This window comes from Leucopleurus acutus, assembly GCF_964270905.1.
Source record: "Leucopleurus acutus genome assembly, chromosome: 8".
NCBI lineage: Eukaryota > Metazoa > Chordata > Mammalia > Artiodactyla > Delphinidae > Leucopleurus > Leucopleurus acutus.
This window is the reverse complement of record NC_139151.1, coordinates 18826915-18847580: the sequence shown is the minus strand read 5'-3', so window position 1 is coordinate 18847580 and position 20666 is coordinate 18826915. Positions and strand designations below refer to the sequence as shown.

The 20666-nt window shown below is 53.4% G+C and overlaps 1 protein-coding gene across 1 annotated transcript in view; it reads left to right on the top strand.

Moving 5' to 3' along the window:
• Positions 1–19475, top strand: part of ZBTB16 (zinc finger and BTB domain containing 16) — a 190165-nt gene extending 170690 nt beyond the window's left edge. Inside the window, exons 5-7 of the mRNA XM_082845161.1 lie at positions 11645–11815; positions 16648–16815; positions 18832–19475. Coding sequence (XP_082701287.1) covers positions 11645–11815; positions 16648–16815; positions 18832–19061 — 569 coding nt within the window. The 3' untranslated portion in view covers positions 19062–19475. The remainder of the gene's footprint in view (positions 1–11644; positions 11816–16647; positions 16816–18831) is intronic.
• Positions 19476–20666: the final 1191 nt, after the last annotated feature.

Genomic DNA, 20666 nt, shown 5'->3' with positions numbered 1-20666 from the left:
CCAGGAGCTTTTTATATTTTAATTTGCTCCTGAACGTCCTGCAGAATTCATGGTGTGCAGACTTTTCCCTCTTTGCCCATTGTGTGCGGTACAGTAGGGTAGGCCTGGAGGTGCCTCAGATAGCCTGGTTACCGTGGGAATGAATGGCCACCACACTCTCAGGCTCACAGCCCTCCTTTAATTGTCGACAGTAAAAAGCATTTAAATGCTGCTTAATTTGTAATCATCTTCTGGTGGGGGGTGGGGGGAGGAGAGGAACCGTTAAAATGTCAGTAAAATGAATATGTCCTTCTCTTTTTTTGGTTTGTTTTTGTTTATTTATATGGGGTAGTTTTTCTTTTCAGTGCCCAATGTTTGTCTGATATTTAATGGCTCTGAAACAATCGGTATTTCATTTTATTTTGAATGTCTGTCTCCCCCAGCCCTTGCTCCCCTCCCCAGCCCATCCTGTCTCTGGGTCTTTGTCTTGCAAAGGTCTGCCTGTCTCCTTGTCCGTCCCTTCTCTTCTAGGTGGGTCTCCTTCTCATCTCTGAAATACACTGGGGTTTACAGGACATTTTAGATAGGACCCCAGCTGAGTTGCTATCTTTTTTCCAGTGAGCCCTCTTCTGGGCTCCAGTTCCTGCCCAGGCACCTCAGGATGCCTTTGGGGATGCCTGGATCTAGGGAGATGAACTCTCTATTGACAGTGTCTTGTACACTTAAAGAAGACGAGAGAGGGAGAGGCCTGGTAATAAGTTATTGTACAGTAAGGAAGTTGGGTCTCATCTTCAGGCGGAACCTCAGTGCCCTCTCGTGATGCTTTGGACGCACTGCTCAAAATTGAAGTGCCTACTGTGTGTTGGGCAACGTGCTAAGGAAATGAGGCCGCTGGATTCAGGGGGTCTGGTTCTCTGACCCATCATCTTGGTTGGTATTTTCTGTCATCCCAGGGCTGGGGGCAGGGGAGAGAAAGCCCCTGCTCCCCTCTCCCCACCCCATCACCTGGCCCTTGCCCAGCACAGAGAGGCAGGCCGGTACCCTCAGACCCAGTGACTCAAGAATTGCCCTTCTGGGACTTCTTTGGTGGTGCAGTGGTTAAGAATCCGCCTGCCAATGCAGGGGACACGGGTTCGAGCCCTGGTCCGGGAAGATCCCCACACGCCGTGGAGCAACTAAGCCCGTACGCCACAACTACTGAGCCTGCGCTCTAGAGTCCGTGAGCCACAACTGCTGAGCCCATGTGCCACAACTACTGAAGCCTGCGCGCCTGGAGCCTGTGATCCGCAACAAGAGAAGCCACTGCAATGAGAAGCCCGCATACCGCAACAAAGAGTAGCACCAGCTCGCCACAACTAGAGAAAGCCCGTGTGCAGCAACGAAGACCCAACGCAGCCAAAAATAAGTAAATAAAATTAAATTTAAAAAAAAAAAAGTATTGCCCTTCTGGATGTATGGCCAGGTCTAGGAGGTACTAGCCGGTAACTGGTGGCCCCTTGAGAGAAAGGACCTAGCAGGTTCTCTCGAGTCTTGCTTTCTCTATCTTTCTAAACACCCCGTCTCTCAGGGCTGCTTGAGGGTTCAGAGGAAGAGACCTGGATCGGCCAAAGCAAATGATCAGTCAAGCTTAGATCTCTTCTGTGTCTCTCCTGGGACTGTCCCTCTGTGAGCCAAAGACAGTGGTTCCCAGTGGAGCCCTGAGATTCTCTTTAACTAAAAGAAGGCTATCAAGTGATATTTTGAAGGAGAGATGCCTGAAGTGCATATCAGTGGGAGAAAGACCTTTCAGTCTTCCTGCATCCTCTTCAAATAGGCCTAGAATTATTGACTGTTAGAATGGGGGGAACCTTTTAAGATCATTTACTTCCACCTTCATTTTTCTGTTGAGGATACTGAGGCCCAGAGAAGTCCAGTCACCTACCTGAGAGTGCACAGCAAGTTGGCCACTGAGCCAGGACTTGAGGACAGGCCTTCCGGCTGAAGACTCCAGTGCTTTCTACTCTTCCAGTCCTCTTCAACTGGGAGCCAATAGTGAGAAGTCACAGGAAAGGGTAGGGCAAGAGGACAATGGCGGGACGATTACCCTGGCCTGTCCTTTCACACACCATACTGACTTCCCATCACACATTCCAGGGCTTCTTTCCCAGAAGTCTCAGGACCAGCTTCTTACAGGCCAGCTCTCATGCAGCCTTGCACAGAGCTGCAGGCTTCCCGCAGTGGTTATAGGCCAAGGGCACAGAGCTGAACACATGCCAGGGAGGCTGGATTGAGGAAGGAACCCATTGTAGTTCTGTGTTTATTTGCACCCACCTACCCCCAAAGGAAGAAAGCTGGGAGTCCTTTGGTTTCAGGAACCCTCGGGGTAGACAGGTGCCAGCCTCTGTCTTTTGAGCTTTAGTCCTACAGAAAAAGCAGTGTAGAGAAACTGAGGAGCTCAGTCCTTCTCTGCCTCTTGGGAGGAGAAACTGGATACCGGTCCTTCAAGGCAGCAACAGGCCCACCGGCCCACCACCACCCGCTCCTCTCCCAGGCGGCCCCATCTCAAAGGTCCCGTCTCCCACTGCCAGAGTGGGCAGTACCTGAGAGCCGTTCCCATTTCAGACCCCCAGGGCTGGGCCGGGCAGGCTCTGCAGAGCTGGGCTAGGTTAAGGGACTGCGGGCCGCCCCTCTCCACTCAGGGCTGTTGAAGTTGGTCCAATTTTTCAATCGTGGGCCAATTAGTTTCACAAATGGGGGCCCCCGTGGTGCCAGGGCACATTTGTTCCGGGCCTGCGCACTGGCCAGGCCCCATTGTCCTGCCTCCCACCCCCGTGTGGGCCCATTGTCCTCGCCCCCAGCGGGTGCTGCTTAGGGCTGATTTATACGGGCAGGCGTCCTGCGGGCTCTGGGCCGCACTGCCACAGCTGGCGGAGGTGCTTAAGGCCTTGGACCCCGTGACCTTTGCCCCAGTCCTGCTGTCATTTTGAAAGTTACAGACCAGAGGGCTGCATACCTCTCCGGATTTACTCTCCACCCCAAGCCCCCCACTACACGCACACACCGTCTCCCTTCCCTTTTTCCTCCCTCTGCTCTTGTGGTGGACGTTCGTATTCATTCTGGAATGGCTGGAAGGGTCCGGGAGCTGGGCTGGGAAGGGGCTGTGGAATGGGTGGGAGACTCCAGGAGAGGCAACGAGTCTCTTCTGACGCGGAGGCTGCTGCTGCTTTCTCCAGGGGGCTCTGCATCCTCGATTCCTTAGTTCCCTCTCTGATGCCAGGGATGCGGGACTTGGTTTGCCATTGAGTTTGCCCTTGACACTGTCCCACCAGGGGACCCATGCACCCTGGACAGGGTGGCCCAGCGTGAGGTAGATGGAACGGGGAGGCCGTCATGTAACCGGGCAGCAAAGCACAGATCTGGCCCCATCTTAACCCGTTAACCCTCTCTTGCAAACCAAACTCAACTTTCTTCTTCCTTTTTACCTCTTTTCCTTTCTTTTCCACCCCTGCTCTTGTCCCCTTCCCCCAGTTTCTCCCCCTCTTTGGCTCGTTTGTTGGAGTGATTGACAAAATTAGTACATCCATTCAGGTTACTTTTATTGTGCAGGTCTCAATAAATCCCCCGCGTCCGGGGTGCACCTTAATGAGCTAGTGAGCTGACAAATTTGTTTACTGTAGCTGGAGGTGCCGAGTAATGAAATGCACTTGTGTCTGCAGCTCACTGCTAAACAAATACACAGCTTCTGGGAGCCAGCATTGTTAGCTGCTGCCGCCTGAGGCTGTGGCCACATTCCCCAAGAGACTGACTGAGAGGGGTGTGTGAGCAAGTGTGTGTGTGCACACGTGTGTGCACACACGCGCGTATACATGCACAGGTGTGTGCTCTGAGACATGGCTTAGTTTTAAAACAAATTTGAATTAGCTACTCCGGCTCCTCCCTATTTGTTTATTCATTGAGAACTCTCTGCTCCCTGGACTACTGATGTAAAACGCTAACATTCCCCCTTTCCCTTGTGGAAATAGAAGGTTATATTGATATGTGGGTGCCTTCCAAGATTCTAAGCAGATAAGAAAGAAAGGAAAAAGGGGTAGGGAGGTCTGGATACCGAGACTGGAATTGACAAGACTGAAATTGACAAGGCGGCTAGATGCTAAGGTTTTTAGCTCCTGGCTTGGTTTGGGAAGACATAACTGAGCAGACGATGAAAAGTGCTCCAGCAGTAGGTGACTATACGTAGGAGACAAGCACTGGAGCACAGACTTGTGGCTAATTTGGTTTGAGGCAAGCCTTGCAGAGATGTTTTCTCAGCCTTCTCTACCCTTCCTGGGAGAGAGGCTGTAGGCAGTAAACAGGGGGACTTGTCTACCGCTCTCCAGCAGCTGTCGTTCCCGGGGTGGGGTGCGCAGTCTGTGGGCTGACATTTTCTTGGGCTGGGTGGACTGGGCCCTCCTTGTGCGTGTAGCTAGCCTTCTGAGGAAGGCTGGGAGTTCAGGACTCATCCCGAATGATGCTGCAACTTATGCCCAGGAGGAGAGCTAGAGAGGGATGGTTTGACGCTTTCTTCAGTAGATCCCTTGCAAAGGAGCCAAGCCCTAAGTGATGGCACAGGAGGAATGAAAAGGGAGGCACCCCTGCCAATGTCATGAGCTGAGCTTTTGCTTCCTTTCGTCTGCTCCCTGGCCTGTCCCCCCTTCGCCACCACCTCCAGCCTCTTGAGATGCAGACAGAGCCTTCCTGCCTTTGGTGTGAGTCAGCCCTGGGCTGCTTGTCTCTGTCTTTTCCTCCTGCACAGCGGATGATGCAGCTCTGCCACTTTTTTAGCAATGACCTGGGGGGAAGGAAGAGAAGGATGGGGAAGAGGACGAGGTGGCAGTTTCTGTGACAGTTTTGGTGTGTGGTTACAAGGCTTCCCAGGACTGGAAATGGTGTCTTAGGAAGGAGTAATCCTGAGAGTCAGAGGAAGTAGAAAGGCACGTCTGAGGATTTGGAGGGGGAAGGTGGTTCCAGTTTAAGTCACGGTTTTCACACCTCCTAAATATGATATTTTCTTCCTCTGGAGAGAAGAAGTTGCAGGGGGGCGGGGAAGCAGCTCTTCCTTTCTTGGGTGAGGTTGGGTGGAATTAGACAAGAGAAGCCCATCCTTGGTCCATGTGCAAGGGCTCACGCACACACACGCACGCACATGTACACTCACGGCCGGCTTACCAAAAAAAAAAGCCCGAGTATATTTAGATCCCTCTGCTCTTTTGATTAAGAAACTGCTTATATCTAGGGATAATAAGAACCTTTTGCTCCAAGAAGGTGTAGCCCCTGAACATCTTCTCCGGCTGTGTACCCCTCTGGTCCTGTTCCTTCCTTTCTATTAAAGAGCTAATTGGTATGGAAATGGCACAGGTGTCAACATGAGGGGTTTTGTGTCTCATAATTTCAGACCCAGTCATCACCTGGGTGAAATAAATACCCTGGGTTTGTGTCACCCCTTCTGCCTCCTGTTCCGCTCTAGCCTTGGCTTTCTCCCATTTTTTGGCTAAAATTAAACGTGTTTTAAATTGGGAATCTGTGAGTGGTACATGCCCTGCAGCCAAGATTGGCTGTGCTGCCCTTGGGGGTGGAAGGTGGGTGTGGTGGGGTCACCATCTCCAGATAGAATGGATGCAAGTGAGGGTACAGATATTTGCATGGCCCTTCTGCACGTTACCTGGGACCTCTCTCCATCAACCCTGCCACACCCATTCCCTCTTTCTAGTATAATTTCCCTTCAGGCAGACACCCCTGGGGTCCAGCCTAACACTGAGCCCCATTCATTCTTCAGAAGAGCAGAGGAAGTGCTGTTCTTTGACCTGGTGAATTATTTCTTTGGGCCAAGGCTAATTGATGTATCTGATTTACACTGAAATTTACAGATTGATTGAAAACAGTACATTTGTAGGGTTTACATACTCAATAACGTTTGCCAGTTGCCTCCTAACAGCACTATGAAGTTGGTAGTGGAAAGGGCAGCTTACTCATGAATACCATCTCCTAGATGAAGAAGTGAGGCCAAGGGCAGCAGCTACCTGGCTCAGAGTCACAGAGCTGAGAAGGGCTGCACCTGTGGGCTAGAACCAGGGTCTTCTGTTTCACTGCATGGTGTGGTAAAACTGGTCCTTTTTCTATGGGCTGGGTCTTCGCTTCTGAGCAACAGAGCTCAGACATGAAACCAGAACAGGGGAGTCCTGTTCAGCCCACCAGACAGACAAGAGAGGCCCCAGCTGTCTGGGGGTTACTGGGCATTACTAATTTCCAAGGAGAGCCTTGTTGGAAGTTCCCGGTAATGGCCGCATTTGGTCTGGGCTTCCCCCAGCTCTAGCCATCCATCGCTCTGTACCATGACTTTCCCCACCCTGTTTTCCCCCTTTGTCCTTTGTGATTGTCCCTCAGCTCCTTATTTATTCTTGAATGCAATATGCAGTTATTGAGCACCTACTGTATGCCAGGCCCTGTGCTTTGTCTTGGGGGATATAACAGTGAAGAAAATAGTCCCTGTTTTGGAGGGCTTACCATCTACTAGACAGAGCTGAATGTCAAAAATGAGTACAACAAAGGGTTTAATAACTGTGCTGGCATCATGAGGGCTCAGAGGAAGAAGGTGTTCTTGCCACTGAGTCCTAAATGGTGTCACTCATCCAAGATGCCTTCTCTAGGGTCAGTCCCTGGAGGAAGCAGCCCAGAGTCGAGAAAACAACTTAGGCTTGTGTATGGTGGAGGGCGGCCATGATCTGTATCCAGGTTGTTCACTGCAGGAGGATGCCCAGCCGAGGGAGAAATGGAGGCTGGAGTCCAGCCGTCTTTGCTTGCAGAACTGTGTGCCCAGGCGAGGATCTGCGTCTGCCCAGAGGAAGAGGCATGATTTTCTAATTCAGACAAAGGCATCGTCTGGGCTGGTATTGGCTTTGCTACTGCTTCATAGCTAAAAAGCTTTTCACTTGGGTATCTCATTGGATGCTCTCAACAACCACAAGCAATGTGTCAAACGACGGACAAACTGGTCCAGAGAAGTTCAGCAACTTGCCCTGGGTCACAAGGCAAGTAAGTGGCAGAGCCAGGACACATGTGCTTCTTTGGTCTCCCTTGTGGCATGTTGACCATCTGATTTCTGAATGTCTTTTGCAACCAGTGGAGGCTCCTTCCCTCTCCCCACTGGTATCAGGCATGAGGTCTCCCCACAGCAGAGGAAGGAGCAGTGAGCATCTCAGGGGCTCAGGAATTGAAGGGAGCAGAGCGCTAACGCTGCCGGACCCCCTTGCCTCGCCGAACATCTCACTGCAGCTAATGAATTGCTAATACAATTTTCTAGATAATTTTATTTCCATAGCCCCACATTTTAATGTGTTTCCGAAAGCTAGCATTTATTTGCTTAATCTCCCAGTGTAATAGAATCTGCCCTGACTCATCATACATGCGAACAATCAGCTAGGCAGAAACTACGGCAAATTGTTTAATAACTCAAATCTCGTCTCTAGATTCTTAACTTGCATGCACCAATAGCTTTTCTTGTGTCTCCCCCCGCTCTTTCCTTTTTCCTTTAAAAATATTTTTCCATCTTCTCAGCTGCTGGTCTCCAAACAGAAGAATGGAGAGTGGATGTGGGGTCTCAGAGCCCCCGTCTCTTTATGTCTGAGCCTGGGGCAGTGTCTCGGTGGCCAGGGAGAGCCCTTGTGCCCTGTGGGATGTCCCAGGAAGGGGAGAAAGACCACTGTAGGGACACTGTAGCATTTCCTTTGCAGGTGGTCACTGCATAACTTTAAACTTGTCACCAAGGTACAGAGCTGGCGTCCAGGACTTCAAATGCATCACGCTTCCTGACTCGAGCCCAGGCTGAGGGTCCTGTCTTGCCACTGCCCTGGATTCCACTTCTCCAGTCCTCCTCCTGTCCTCCCAGCCCCTACCCTAGACTGGTCCCCACTCTCCTCCAGTGGTAGCACAGAAGCCGTCATGTTCCTCCCTGCTTTCAGCCACTTGCCACTGCTGTTGGTGCCCTTGCAGCCCCCAGGGGCATTGCCCTCACATACTGGTTGGATCAGGCTAGCATCCGACCCCCTCTTTTCGTGGCACTGCATTGCCTGTGGAATGAAATCTAATCTGTCCCACCAGGTGATACGGCCCTCTGCCATCCAAACCCCCATAACCTTCCCTGCTCATTTTCATCCTCAGGGTCTGTCCTCTGCCCCTGCCTGCTCTGAAATTTGCTTGTGGGGTTTCTAGCCTGGCTCCCGTGCCCCATTCTTGTCCTTGGCTTCTCAGTCCACTTCATTTCTTAAAACATAACTCAGATTCTCCGAAGCCCTCTTGGCATCAGCCTGTCTTATCCTCTGGCTGGTCGTTGGCTTGTCTGTGTCCCCCACTAATCTGGGACCCTATTTCTCTGGTGGATCTCAGCATCCCTCCTGTCACCTAGCACAGTGCCTACGCTAGGTGATATTCACCGAGTCAGCTGAATGGACACGAAATGGGTTCAGCCATTCCTGAGAAGAAGAGACCACATAGTGGGGCAGCTTTGGGGCCCTGGGAAGACGGGGAGGGGTGAGGTTGCAGGGTTCTCAGTCTGCCCTGCAGTGGTACTGACCCTCAGAGCTCCTCTGGGCCTGGCTTTTTTAAAAAGATGTATATGCAATTTCCCTTTTCTTTCTTTCTCTCTCTCTCTCTTTTTCTTTCTTTCCTTCCTTCCCTCCTTCCCTCCTTTCCTTCCTTCTTTCCTCCTTTCTTTCTTTCTTCCTTCCCTTCCCTTCCCTTGCCTTCCCTCCTTCTTTCTTTTCTTCCTTCCTTCCTTCCTTCCTTCGTTCGTTCGTTCCTTCCTTTCTTTCTTCCCGTCCTTCCTTCCACCCTTCCTTCCTTCCTTCTTTCTTTCTCTCCTCCCTTCTTCCTTCCCTCCCTCCCTCCCATCCTTCCCACAAGGCATGTGGGAATCTTAGTTCCCCAAGCAGGGATTGAACCCGCACCCCCTGCATTGGAAGCATGGAGTCCTAACCACTGGACCACCAGGGAAGTCCCTGGGCCTGGCTTTCTAGGCTCGGGTGTCCTCCTGGGAATGTCATTCATGTTCCCTCTGACGCAGATTCCTTCCACACTGAGGATTTCGGAGGATGCATAAGGAGAAACCTGGGCTCTTAAAGGGCGTGGTTTGCCCAGGAAACCTGCTCCGTCTTACTGATAAAAGGCAGATGTTTGATGTCTGGCTTCATCAGGACTCTCTGTGGGGTGAGGTTAGGGCCAGAGAGGGCGCTGGTGCTGGGGGCCCTCAGGATGAAGCAGCCACAACATGCCACGTCACAGGACATGCTGCAGATGGACGCCATTCTGGGGCAGGCTGGCCAGGCCCGACTAGGCTTTGAGGACTCACTGTCAGCCGTCGTCTTCTTCTGCTGGGCAGACCGCTCCCATCAGTGCCCCCCTCAGTCAAGTGGGGCCCGCACCCGAGTACCTTGCAGAGGTCTTGCTGGCGCCCAGTGGAGTAGGAAGGCTTCAGAGAGCTTTACCTTGTGACTCGGCTTCCACTGCACGCCTCCTGGCCCAGGTTCTCCAGCTCTTGCTGGGGTGGGCCCTGCATGCACTGGGGCTCCTGAACCAGCTGGGTTGGAGCTGCCTCGCTGGTGTCATTATTGTGCCTCTTCCCAGAGAAGCCCATGCAGACAGGTGGCAGATCCAGAGGGAGACATGAGCCCAGCCCTGTGATTTCCGAAATCAGACATACTGAAGCATTTAACAATCCCAGCTCTGCTTCTTTCTAACTGTGTGACCTTAGGCAAGTTACTTAATCACTCTGTTTTCCCGTTTGTACAAAGGGGCACGAGAATCCTGCCTTGCACGTTTTAAACGAGATGACAACAGATAGAGCACCTAGCACACGGCCTGTAGTAGTTCCCCTTCCCGTCTGCTCTTTGAGTCCAGGAGCAAATTTGTGCCCTTGCTGATATTCCATATCCCCTGCTCAGCCTTCCCTGGACCTGGATGCAGGCGATGTCTGTCTGCAGGTGTGATGAGCATGGCTGAAGGTGCTGTGAGGGGTGGGGGGCTGGGGAGAATGAGAGGCCGTCTTTGCCTTCCCGCCAGTCCATTCATTGCAAACCCAGCCATGAATGGGACTGAGTTGTCCAGAACGGGCCTTCCATTTGCTATCTCTGTTGATGGACCCCAGAGGCCACAGGCACTCTGTGCTGTCCTTCTTGTCACCCTCTTTCCGCCGGGAGCTCCCTGATGCCACATTGAGCAGCCCACGACTTGCCACAGCCAAAGCTCTGCTCCACCTTCCACTCTGGGCTGCCAGGCACTGGGCCTGCCCCCCTTTCTTGCTTGTGTCCTTTACACGGGGGAGGCAGCGCTGGGCTGACCACAGGTGATAATGCCCACATGCCGGCAAAGAGAGACGAGCGGATGGGGAGCTTCCCAGGGCGGGGGGCTGACACGCTTAGGGAAATGGAATCCAAAACGGTAGACAAGGAGCTACTGGTGAGTCCTTGGAAGGTTTAGATGCTTCCTCCTGTGGTGCTGAACCCCGTAAGGCCATGGTCCCAGAGCAGCATCAGGAAGGGGGTTGATAACAGACAGAAAATGGCAGCCTGCCTTTGTAGGGTACCATGGGGTACCTACCCGTGCTTCTGATCAGCGCAGGGAACGACCAGACAGAGTTAAATGAAAATCTCACGTCCCTCATTAGCTTAAAATCCCTTGACAGTTGTCCGTTGGTCTTGGGATGAAGCCTAAAGATCTTAACATGGTTTTCAAGACCCCGTACGAGCTGGCCCTGCCTACTTCTTTGACCTCCGCTCTACTTTCTTTCTGCCTCCTCAGGTGACCTGTTCTGTCTTATCCTCTGACCCGTCACGTTTCTCTCCAGTTCAAAGATACTATTCCATCTTCTTGGAATGCTCTCCTCATGGCCCAGTGTGCTGGGTAACATCTTTGATGAGGGCAGGCACTTGGTACGGTTTTCCGTGGCTACATCCCCAGGGCCAAAGGAGAGAGTCCTCCTTATAGAAGATACTAAAATAATATTTGTTGAATGAATGGACCCTTAAGATGTACGCATTAATGAATGGAGACGTGGTTAAGAGAATCGGGTCTGTAGCTCGCATTAGGAGCGGATCAAATCCAGGTTTCCTGGGTTTGAATCCCAGCCCTGTTTGCTTGTGAGCTCTGTGCTACTTCGGACAAGTAACTCAGCCTCTCTGTGCCTCCTTCTGCTTACCTGAAGGGTGAAGATGCAGAGCCCGCCTTTTGGAGATGGGATTTTTAAGTTAGTTACACTTGAACGACGGCTGGCATGTATCATCTCCATTATTGTGATTCCTCACAGAGGCCGGCCTGATGCCCCACCTCCCGTGCCAGGCTCTGAAAGTCCCTTTGATAGATGCCTTCTTGGTACCCTGCCTTTGACACAGACCTCCATACGACTGCAGACTCATTTGCTGCTCTGATGTGTTTGATTAATGTCTTTCTCCCACTAGACTTTAGGTTCCATGAGGGCAGGAAGTAAGTGGATTCTGTCCACCATTGGAGCTGCACAGCGGGGGCTCCAGCAGCATCGCGTGGCCTGCACCACCTCTGGGTTTGCCCGGGGTGCTGGCCTGACGCTGGCTCTGGCTCCAGCCTAGCTGGGTGAAGAAGGCCTGTGTCCAGCCCTGAGGCTTTCCCCCGCTGTGTCCTGCAGGCACGGACATGGCTGTCTTCTGTCTGCTGTGCGGGAAGCGTTTCCAGGCGCAGAGTGCGCTCCAGCAGCACATGGAGGTCCACGCGGGCGTGCGCAGCTACATCTGCAGCGAGTGCAACCGTACCTTCCCCAGCCACACAGCCCTCAAACGCCACCTGCGCTCACACACAGGTAGGCCAGGCCGGGGACGGGCGGGGCAGGGTCTCTGGGAACCACTGTCTGCATTTCCCTCCAAACACATCTGGCGGGGGTGCCTTCAGCCCTCCTCTGCTCAAGCGTTGGGCATGCAGGGGCCTCCGAGGTGCAGGTCAACGTGGATGGTTCTTATCCTGTCCCACCCTGGGCACCTTTGGTTCTCAACGTCTCTGTGCCCGACAGAGAGGGTGCTCATTAGAAATGCAGGCTCCTGGGTCCCATGCTCGGAAACTTCCATTCAGTGGGTACAGGTGGCATCTGAAACTCAACATTATTAGTAAATATTCCCCAGGAATTCTGATGCAGGTGGACCCAAGACGAATTTTGAGAAAAACCTGCCTTCTTGGTCTCTGTCTCTGCCTTTCCCCCTCCCACTGCTGGCCCACTCCACACACACACACACACACACACTGTGCACACACACTCCTGAGGTCGGCCTTGGGCTCTCAAGGGAACGTGGCAGAAGTGGTCCTGTTTATTCCCCAGTAACAGAAGCACACGTTCTATACTTGGGCCTTAGCCCTGTTTAGGGGAGACAGTGAGGTCGTATAAACAGTGAGCCATGAAACATCCCTGCTTAGCCAGTGGAGATGCTGGGGGAGGAGAGTAGTTGTGAGTAAAGGGGTCTGGGCTGGGATACTTGGTCCTGAGAGCCAGGAGGCATTTGCTTCCTTGCAGCGGCCCCTGACCCTCTAGCAAGGTCATGGGTGACTTGAAAGCCTTCCTTTCTCTGGCTGTACATGGATAAAGGATTGCCTGTTTCTGAGTCTGCATGTGTCTTTGCTTGTGTGTGTTCTGTCCTGCTTTTGGGGTGAGAGGTGGGTGATGGAGCCAGGGAGACAGAGAGGCAGACTCTCTTTCTGAGTACGTAACAGGGTATGTTCTCATGTCTGCTGGAGAGGGTATAAAAATCTCTGTGTGCCTCATGACAGCATTGGCAGGACCCTTTCCTCACTCTTGGGTCTTATCATGCTCTGGGATTCAGTGGCAGGCTCTGCTGAATACGGGAGGGGCTTTGTTTATCAGGGACCGAGCTGGCCTGGCCTGCCCGCGTTAGGCATCCTCGCCAAGGAGCCTGCCTGGACTCCTGCTTCCGGATGCTGTCCCGTGCAGGGGAGCACATTGCCTTAGCATCACCACATTTGCTTAGAACTTGTTAGATTTGCTGGCTTCGGACAAGGGGAGGTCTCCGAGGGGAAGGCCTGACAAGAAGGGCAGAGGAGGAAGGGATGCTGACAAGGGCTTTCTCTGTAGTGACTGCATAAGCATCCCCTGCAGGTATCGGGTTGGCCAAAGAGTTCACTTGGGTTTTTGGCAAGATGTTACAGGAAAAACCCGAACGAACTTTTTGGCCAACCCAATAGATGCACCTTCCTGTCAACACCTCCCCCACTGGGCCCCCAAGTTCAGCCTTATCAAAGGTGGCCAGTTACCTTTCAGCCACTTCTGAGCACTCTGCTGGGCCCCATCAGTCGGATTCATGTGACTGGAACGATCCCAGTACTGCTAAGTCCACCCAGGATACGCCCTGCCCTGCCCACCCTAGCTCCTGAGAGCTCAGATATCAAAATGCCCCCGGCCCCTGTGTCAGTCATGGCTCAGATCCATGGGGAGGGAGTATTTCCAGACATCGTTTAGGAGAAGTACTTGCTTTTGACCTAGGAAACATGGAGCACGTGTGCTGCCTACTCCAACACCCATGGATTTCACACCAGTGAGGCCCTGTGCGCACAGCCCCACACAGGCTGAGCACACCCCGCACGATGCCTCATTAATATTCCCTTGTTCTTGGCCCGTTTGCTGCTGCGGCCGGGCGTTGAGCATCAGCAGCTGTGTTGGGTAGGTTAGTCCAGCCGCGCTCTCGGCATTGATGGATCCCTGATTCACACGGCGCATCGTCTAATAAACTCTCCGCTGTGCTGAGTGGGGGAGCTGAGTAGCCGACAGGATGGGGCTGGGGTGGGAAGGATGACACTGGGCTTGGCCACAGTGCCAGGGAGGCCACCAGGTGAGGACAGACCGCTGGGGTCACAGGTGCACTGGGCAAGCCCGAGGGGGGCTCTCATTAGTCTCGTTTGTCCTGTACTTAATGTCAAGCTCATTAAAGAGGCTACGGAGTTAATCAACCTACCACAAATTGGATTTTGAATCCTGCAGCCAGTTTTGTGTACATTATGGCAACACTGACATGGGGTGAGGATTTTAGGCCAGGTGCTTGCCATGTTTCAAAATCCGTGTGTGTGTGTGTGTGTGTGTTGGTGTCTTTTTTTTCTCCCCCCCTAACTTTTTATTCCTTTCCCTGGGCTGACTCAAGACATTTCATATTTAAACTCATGTCACATGTGATCCACTTCATCATTAAATTCATAAAAATCTGATCAAACCAACCTCTCTGCCTTAACCTTTTGTTTTTTAAACTCTTAGGGCCCCCCTCTGGAGGGGAAAGGCACAGACAGACAGCGGTGCCCACCCCCCAACCCACCGTGTGGCTGCCGATGTACGTTTTCATTACCGGCTCCTCTGAAGTCTCACGTGGCCCTTGCTTTATTTATTTATTTATATCTTAATGAGGATACCGAATTCTTGATTAAAGTTGTAATCGTTGCCGATTCAGTAAGGAGGGGAGTCAGATGTCAGACGGGGCTGTGTGTGCAGACGTCTACACGCAGAGAGAGTGGCACGCAGGCCCAGGCGTGCACAGACCAACCCTCCGTCTGTTAGACACACAGCTAATTAGGAGCAGGGTCTGCATGGGCCTCTCCTTCCCTGGGGTTGGATGGGGCTGGTGGCTGGGGACGGGCCAGTCCGCACAGCCCTAGCAGCGAGGGCGCGGGCAGGCGCCTGGAACTCAGGAATCTGCTCATCCCCAGATCTGCACGTGGAGGCTCTCCTCTGAGCCCAGGGCAGGGCCCCCTAGAGTGGCTTTGCTCTTTGAGCTTCTTCCATCCTACCCCTCCGATGGAAGCGCTCCCACCCTCCCGTCTGCACCCTCGGAGCATCTTGCAAACCTTCCACCCGTGAGAGAGCCCGCCAGGGAGCAGACCGCAACGTCCTCGCCCCACAGAACCTTAAAAACCCTTCGGAGCCATCAGAAGAGATGAGAATGTGTGAGGGTGCAGGGGCTTGCGTTCGAGAAGGGGGAGGTTTGGTTAGCAGCCTGAGGAGGGGAGAGAGAGAAGAGAGTAAAATATCATTTGAAAGAGGAAGTGAAGGCGCAGGCATGCAAGTCTATAACGAGAAGGACAATTTATGCCCAGGCACGAGTGCAGTTTGACATGGGGATAATGAAAAAACGTAGGTCATTGTGGATGACTTAAACCTTCAGCGGCTGAAGAAAATGTATGAAATGCAGAGGACATTACACGGTTGGCAGCCCCGCGCATCTGCAGAGGGACAAGTGAAATACAGTGGGCCATTCTTTACCATAAACGATGGCTGGTGGAGGTGCAGCCCAGAGAAATTGTAATTACAGTGACAAGACGAATCAGCGATATTTAAATATTCATGAACAAAGTCTGGGGTGATCAATCTGTCTTTATTGTCTGTGCCTTCACTCCTGTAATAAATAAGTAGCTGAAGTCTTCACCTTTCATCCCCACAAAGCCCCCACTTCGGGTACAAAGGGAAAGATGGTTAATCCCCACACCCCATCCTCAGAAAGGAGGCTGCTGGGCATGGATTCCAGGCCGGGGAAAGGCAGTTCTCCCCAAGTTTCATATACTGACATTTCCCGAGCGTCTGCTTAGGGTTTACTCTGTGTTGCGTGCTGAGGCTACAGGGATGAACAAGCTTCCCTTCTTGTCCTCACGGTGCTCGTAGTCTGTGGGCACGGTGGGCGTCACAGCAGATGCAACACAGCCTGTCAGTTGGCAGTCCAGTAAGTATCCAGTGTCCAGATTCTGGAACCAGATCTGAATCCCAGCTCAGCTCTTTATTAGCTCTTTGACCTCAGGGACCATGTTTAAGCATCTCTAAACATCTCATTCTTCTCTTCTGTAAAGTGAGAATGATACTGTCTTCCTTGTAAGGTGGTTGTGGTGATTACGTGATATGATCGATCCATGTGAGGTTCTTAGCACAGTAGTGAGCATTCAACAAATGTGGGCCATTTTAATTAGAAAGTACCATAAAAATTGTGCTACCACTACCAAAAGGGCAAAATGCTGGGCATTTCTTCTCTCTGGGGACAGAGGAGGAAGTGACTCAATTTGCCTGAGCAGGGGACAGTGGGGGAAACGCTAAAGGGAAACTTCCAAACCGTGGTGACACGTGAGCTGGACTTGGATGCGTGACTAGGAGTTCGCCAAGGAGAGAAGAGGAAATCACGCAGAAAAAACGGTTGCATAAGCCTGTGGAGGAGGGAAAGAGCAGAAGGAATTTGGGGGACAGTGAGAACATTGGAGAGATTTTTTTCAGGGTAGGGGAGTCAGGCTGGAATGGCTTTTGCCCCTGACCTAGAGGAAAGGAAGCTGGGGGAAGGGTCTCGAAGCCCCTGGGTCTGCTCTGCCCTCAGGGGACCTGCTTTCTGGTGGCTCTGTTCATCCCTGAACCAAACGGGCTCTCTTTTCCCGAGACTGGCCCTTGAGGCGTGGATGGCCACTGGGCCACGGGAAAGTATGGACACGTGTGCACAGGCGTGCTCCCTGTTGATGCTAAGGGGCTGGCAGGGGGTGGAGGGTCCCTCAGTCATCTCTGGAGGTGGCGACTATAGGCAGCCTCATCCTCCCGGCACACTGAACCTGCCCTACTGTCCCCTAAAGAGGGGGCCGGGGGAGGCGGGGGCCTGATCCAGCCCCTTGTCCCCACAGGTGACCACCCGTACGAGTGTGAGTTCTGTGGCAGCTGCTTCCGGGATGAGAGCACACTCAAGAGCCACAAGCGCATCCACACGGGCGAGAAACCCTACGAGTGCAACGGCTGCGGCAAGAAGTTCAGCCTCAAGCACCAGCTGGAGACACACTATCGAGTGCACACAGGTACTGAGGACACGCAGCTGGCTCCGGGGCGGGGAGTGGGCAGGGGCAGGTGGGTCTGCAGAGAAGCCCGGGTGCCCATGGTCCCAGGCTGAACCGAAGAGCGGAACAGCTTCTGTTAAGTGTTAGTACGGTGACCTGAGTGCCACTTCCTCCCTGCGAGGGTGAGGCGCTAATCGATCACAGCGCTCTTTCCAGGAGCCCAGACTAGCCTTCCAGGCGGCCATACCAGGAGCTCACAGAGGATATCCATTCCTGAATCCTGAATTGGGGGTCAGCTGGCCTGATTAGCTGAAAGTGAAGGCTAAGGTGATTTCACGTGACTTGAAGGTTACAGGAAGAACTAGGCGACATTAAGTTAGGTTATGATGAGGGTTGGGAAAAATTGTAGGTTCGATTGAGTTCGGTTCAACGATTAGAGAAGCAGTTGGATTTACTAACCCCTCTACATGTTTAATATTTTACCATTTCAAAGGGCCTTCATGTTCCTTTTTACATAAAAGAAAGGTGAGCAACTGTTTTCTTAGGGCCTGAGGACAGAACAGGTGGAAGTGGTCCCGATATCCAGACTTGCCAGAGTTGGGGGCCGTGGATGCTGGAGCCGGCCCAAGCCTGCCTGGGAAAGCCATTGTGCACATCTCTTTCCAGCCGCGTGTTCTGTGCCATCACCTTGGTTGCTTAAAATTGGCTACGGTGGGAGGGTTCACAACATGGCCATCAGCAAATGCTACCAAATCAGGGCTTTTGGAGAACCAGTTGTTCACCATTTACAGTACACTGCCAGTTGGGGGGTAGATAGAAGGACTTCCTGTGAGGGTGAGACATAGTGGAAGGTAGTGGAATGTGGCAAAGTAGGAAGGCTCCCCTGATCAGGGGAAACAGCTGCCTGAGCAGAGGAATGGGGAGAGGTGATCAGATAGGTCCTGCTGGCCCAGGGGAGAGAGTGTATTTTCCCGGGAGGGGAGGTGGACAGAGGGAGCAGTAAGCAGAGGATACATGTTGTCATAGGTGTGCTTTGGGCCACAAGGAGAGGATGGGGTGCTCGTTGCTGACAACTAGAGTGACCCCCAGGATTTCCCAGAGCCCCTTGTCGGAGACGTGTCCCGGCAGGTGTATCATTAAGTGCGCTGGCACTGACTATTGTAAATAGCTGGTCGATAGTTAGATCACTTTGGCTGTTCATTACTTCATTATTTTGCAGGGGCCTCTGCACAGAGGAGTATCGATAGCGAGAAGGCTGGCCAGTTAATTACTGTATCCGAGCAAGGTTCCCTCACATCCTCTGCTCAGCTCCAGGGGACTGGAACAGAGGGTGGGCCGGTCGCAGCTTGGGTGTGGCCATGCACTCCCAGGTTCTCTGTCCCTCCCCCATTCTGGCCCCAGAGGGGAAGGCAGGGTCCAGGGCAGGCTCTAGAGCCTTAGAGGAGTAGCCATTCCCAGGTTTAGCACGTTCGCAGGATGGGGTCCCCTCGGTTTTACTCCACCTCTGTTCCCCACCGTCGGTAGCCCTGTAAGGACTCCATCCCCTTGCTCCCCTGGAAGGAACTGTGTGCTGAAGAGCCATCCCTAAGCATTTGAGAGGCCTCGCGGGCCCTTTTCTAGACCTCCCTTTCCTTTCTTAGGAAGGGGAGAGTCCGTGCCCCCGAGAGAGTTAAGGATAAGTCCAGGGGCTGGAGCTGGCCTACATCGTGGCCACTAGCTGCGTGTGGCTATCTACGTTAGTTACAGTGAACAAGATTGAGAATGCAATCCGTTGCAAACTAACACACCATTGTAAATCAACTATACTTCAATTAAAAAAGAAAAAAAAGAAAGAGTGTAGTTCGCAGTGGCACTCAGGAGCCAGAAGTGACTCGCGGCTGCCACACTGGGTGGTGCGTCCATTGCCCTGGAGAGTGCTGGCCTAGAGGGATGGGAGTCTCCAGCAAGCCCGGGGGGCGCTGAGGGTGCAGAACATCCCTGGGGCCCATGTCACAGCCCCCTCCCTCTGTCCTGGCCTTCTCCTGCCCTCCCCCACAGGTGAGAAGCCCTTTGAGTGCAAGCTGTGCCACCAGCGTTCCCGGGACTACTCGGCCATGATCAAGCACCTGCGGACGCACAACGGCGCGTCGCCCTACCAGTGCACCATCTGCACGGAGTACTGCCCCAGCCTGTCCTCCATGCAGAAGCACATGAAGGGCCACAAGCCCGAGGAGATCCCGCCCGACTGGAGGATAGAGAAGACTTACCTCTACCTGTGCTATGTGTGAGGCGCCTGCGGCGGGGGCGGCGGGGGACAAGAGGAGTAGAGACGGAGCGGGATGACGTCCAGGAGGACCGTGAGGAAAACACAACAAAAAACAAACAAACGAGAAACAACAAAGAAAAAAGAGAGAGAAGGAGAAGGAAACCTGGGAGCTGTCGGGCTCTGGGTTCTCTCTGGGGCTCCAGGTGACCTGGGTGCCTGGCTGAGCCCCTCCCCTTGGGCCTCCATCCCTCCTTTCCCGGCTGGGGCTTGGCCTGCTCTTCTTGGATGGAGGTGGAGGGGCTTTTGTTCAGCTCGGATGGTGGGATGTTCTCTTCCCTCCGCCCAGATCCTCCTTTTGTGTCCGGAAATGGAGACTAGGAAGGGGGGAGGGCTCCTCCAGTCAGAGCCAAACCACCTCTGCCTGCCGTGCTCTCACTGACCCCTCGGGAGGTGGGGGCTGAGGGATGGGTGGGCCGGGGGTGCGGGAAGGGGGCCTGCAGATGCTGGGGCTGGGCGGGCTCACTGGCTGACACAGACGGCGGCAGCTCTAGCTTGCTGGGGGCAGACTGGGCCAGGAGGGGTCCTCCCGCCCTTCCCGTTGCTCAGTTCATCGGTTGCTCTCTTCCGCTCCACCACACCTGGGTGCCCCGTCATGGTCTTCAGGAGCCTCAGGGCTCTCAGCCCCTCCCCCAGCTCCTGGCTGCCCGGCCCGGTTGACTCCTGTCCTCCCAGCCCCCCATGGATACGGATCCCTCATCCTCCAGCTCCCTGTTGGGGAAGCTGTGTCTGACTCCAGAGCCCCCACTCGCACCCTCAGCTTTCTGAGAACGCAGATGAAGTAAATGGAAGGGCCCAGCCCAGTCCAGCCCTGTCCTAAGCCAGATTCCTGCTGAGCTGCTTTTGCTTCCAAAATGGAAAAAGGAAACAACTAAATACACACTATCCCACCCAACAAACACACACAAACACAGACCCCCTGCGGCCCTCCTTCAGCCCCTAGGAGGAGGGATCCACCAAAGGGCTCGTTGCCCATGGAGGGATGTGGATGTCCTTCTCCAGAGGTGCCCTACACCTGGAGGGGGACCCCTGCCCCGGGAGGGTGTTGGTGAGTCGTGCCGGGGACCCTTTGAATACACGGGACCCCAGACCTGTTGAGCTCCATGGGAAAACCCAGGTCCAGAGGGCGGTACAGAATTCCTGGCTCCCAGGGCCCCCCAGTCCACGGGGAGGAGGTGGGGGAGAAGGAGTTGAGAGCGCTTTGCCTCGTGTTATGTTTTGCTTCTTTTCTGTGTCCTCTGTTCACCTGTTAGCACATTGTACTTGAATTACCTCAGTTTTTTGTGACCTCATGAGCTTTTTTGACCCCTGCCTGTATCTCTTTTTTGGTTGGGGGCTGGAAGGATGGGGAGAGTGTTCTTTTCTGTTTCTTGTGTAAGTTAATGGCGAGTTTAATAGGCTTCAGCTGGCCAAGGCCCTCCCCGTGTCCCCTAGCGATGAGCCTCCCAGCTGGAGGGGGCCGTGCGGAAGGGGCTGAGTACTCAGGATCTGGATGGGAGGCCCGGGCAGAAGGTGGGTGCCTGCTGGGGACGGACGGGGTGCTGGGGGCACGGCAGATTCACAGCCGGCT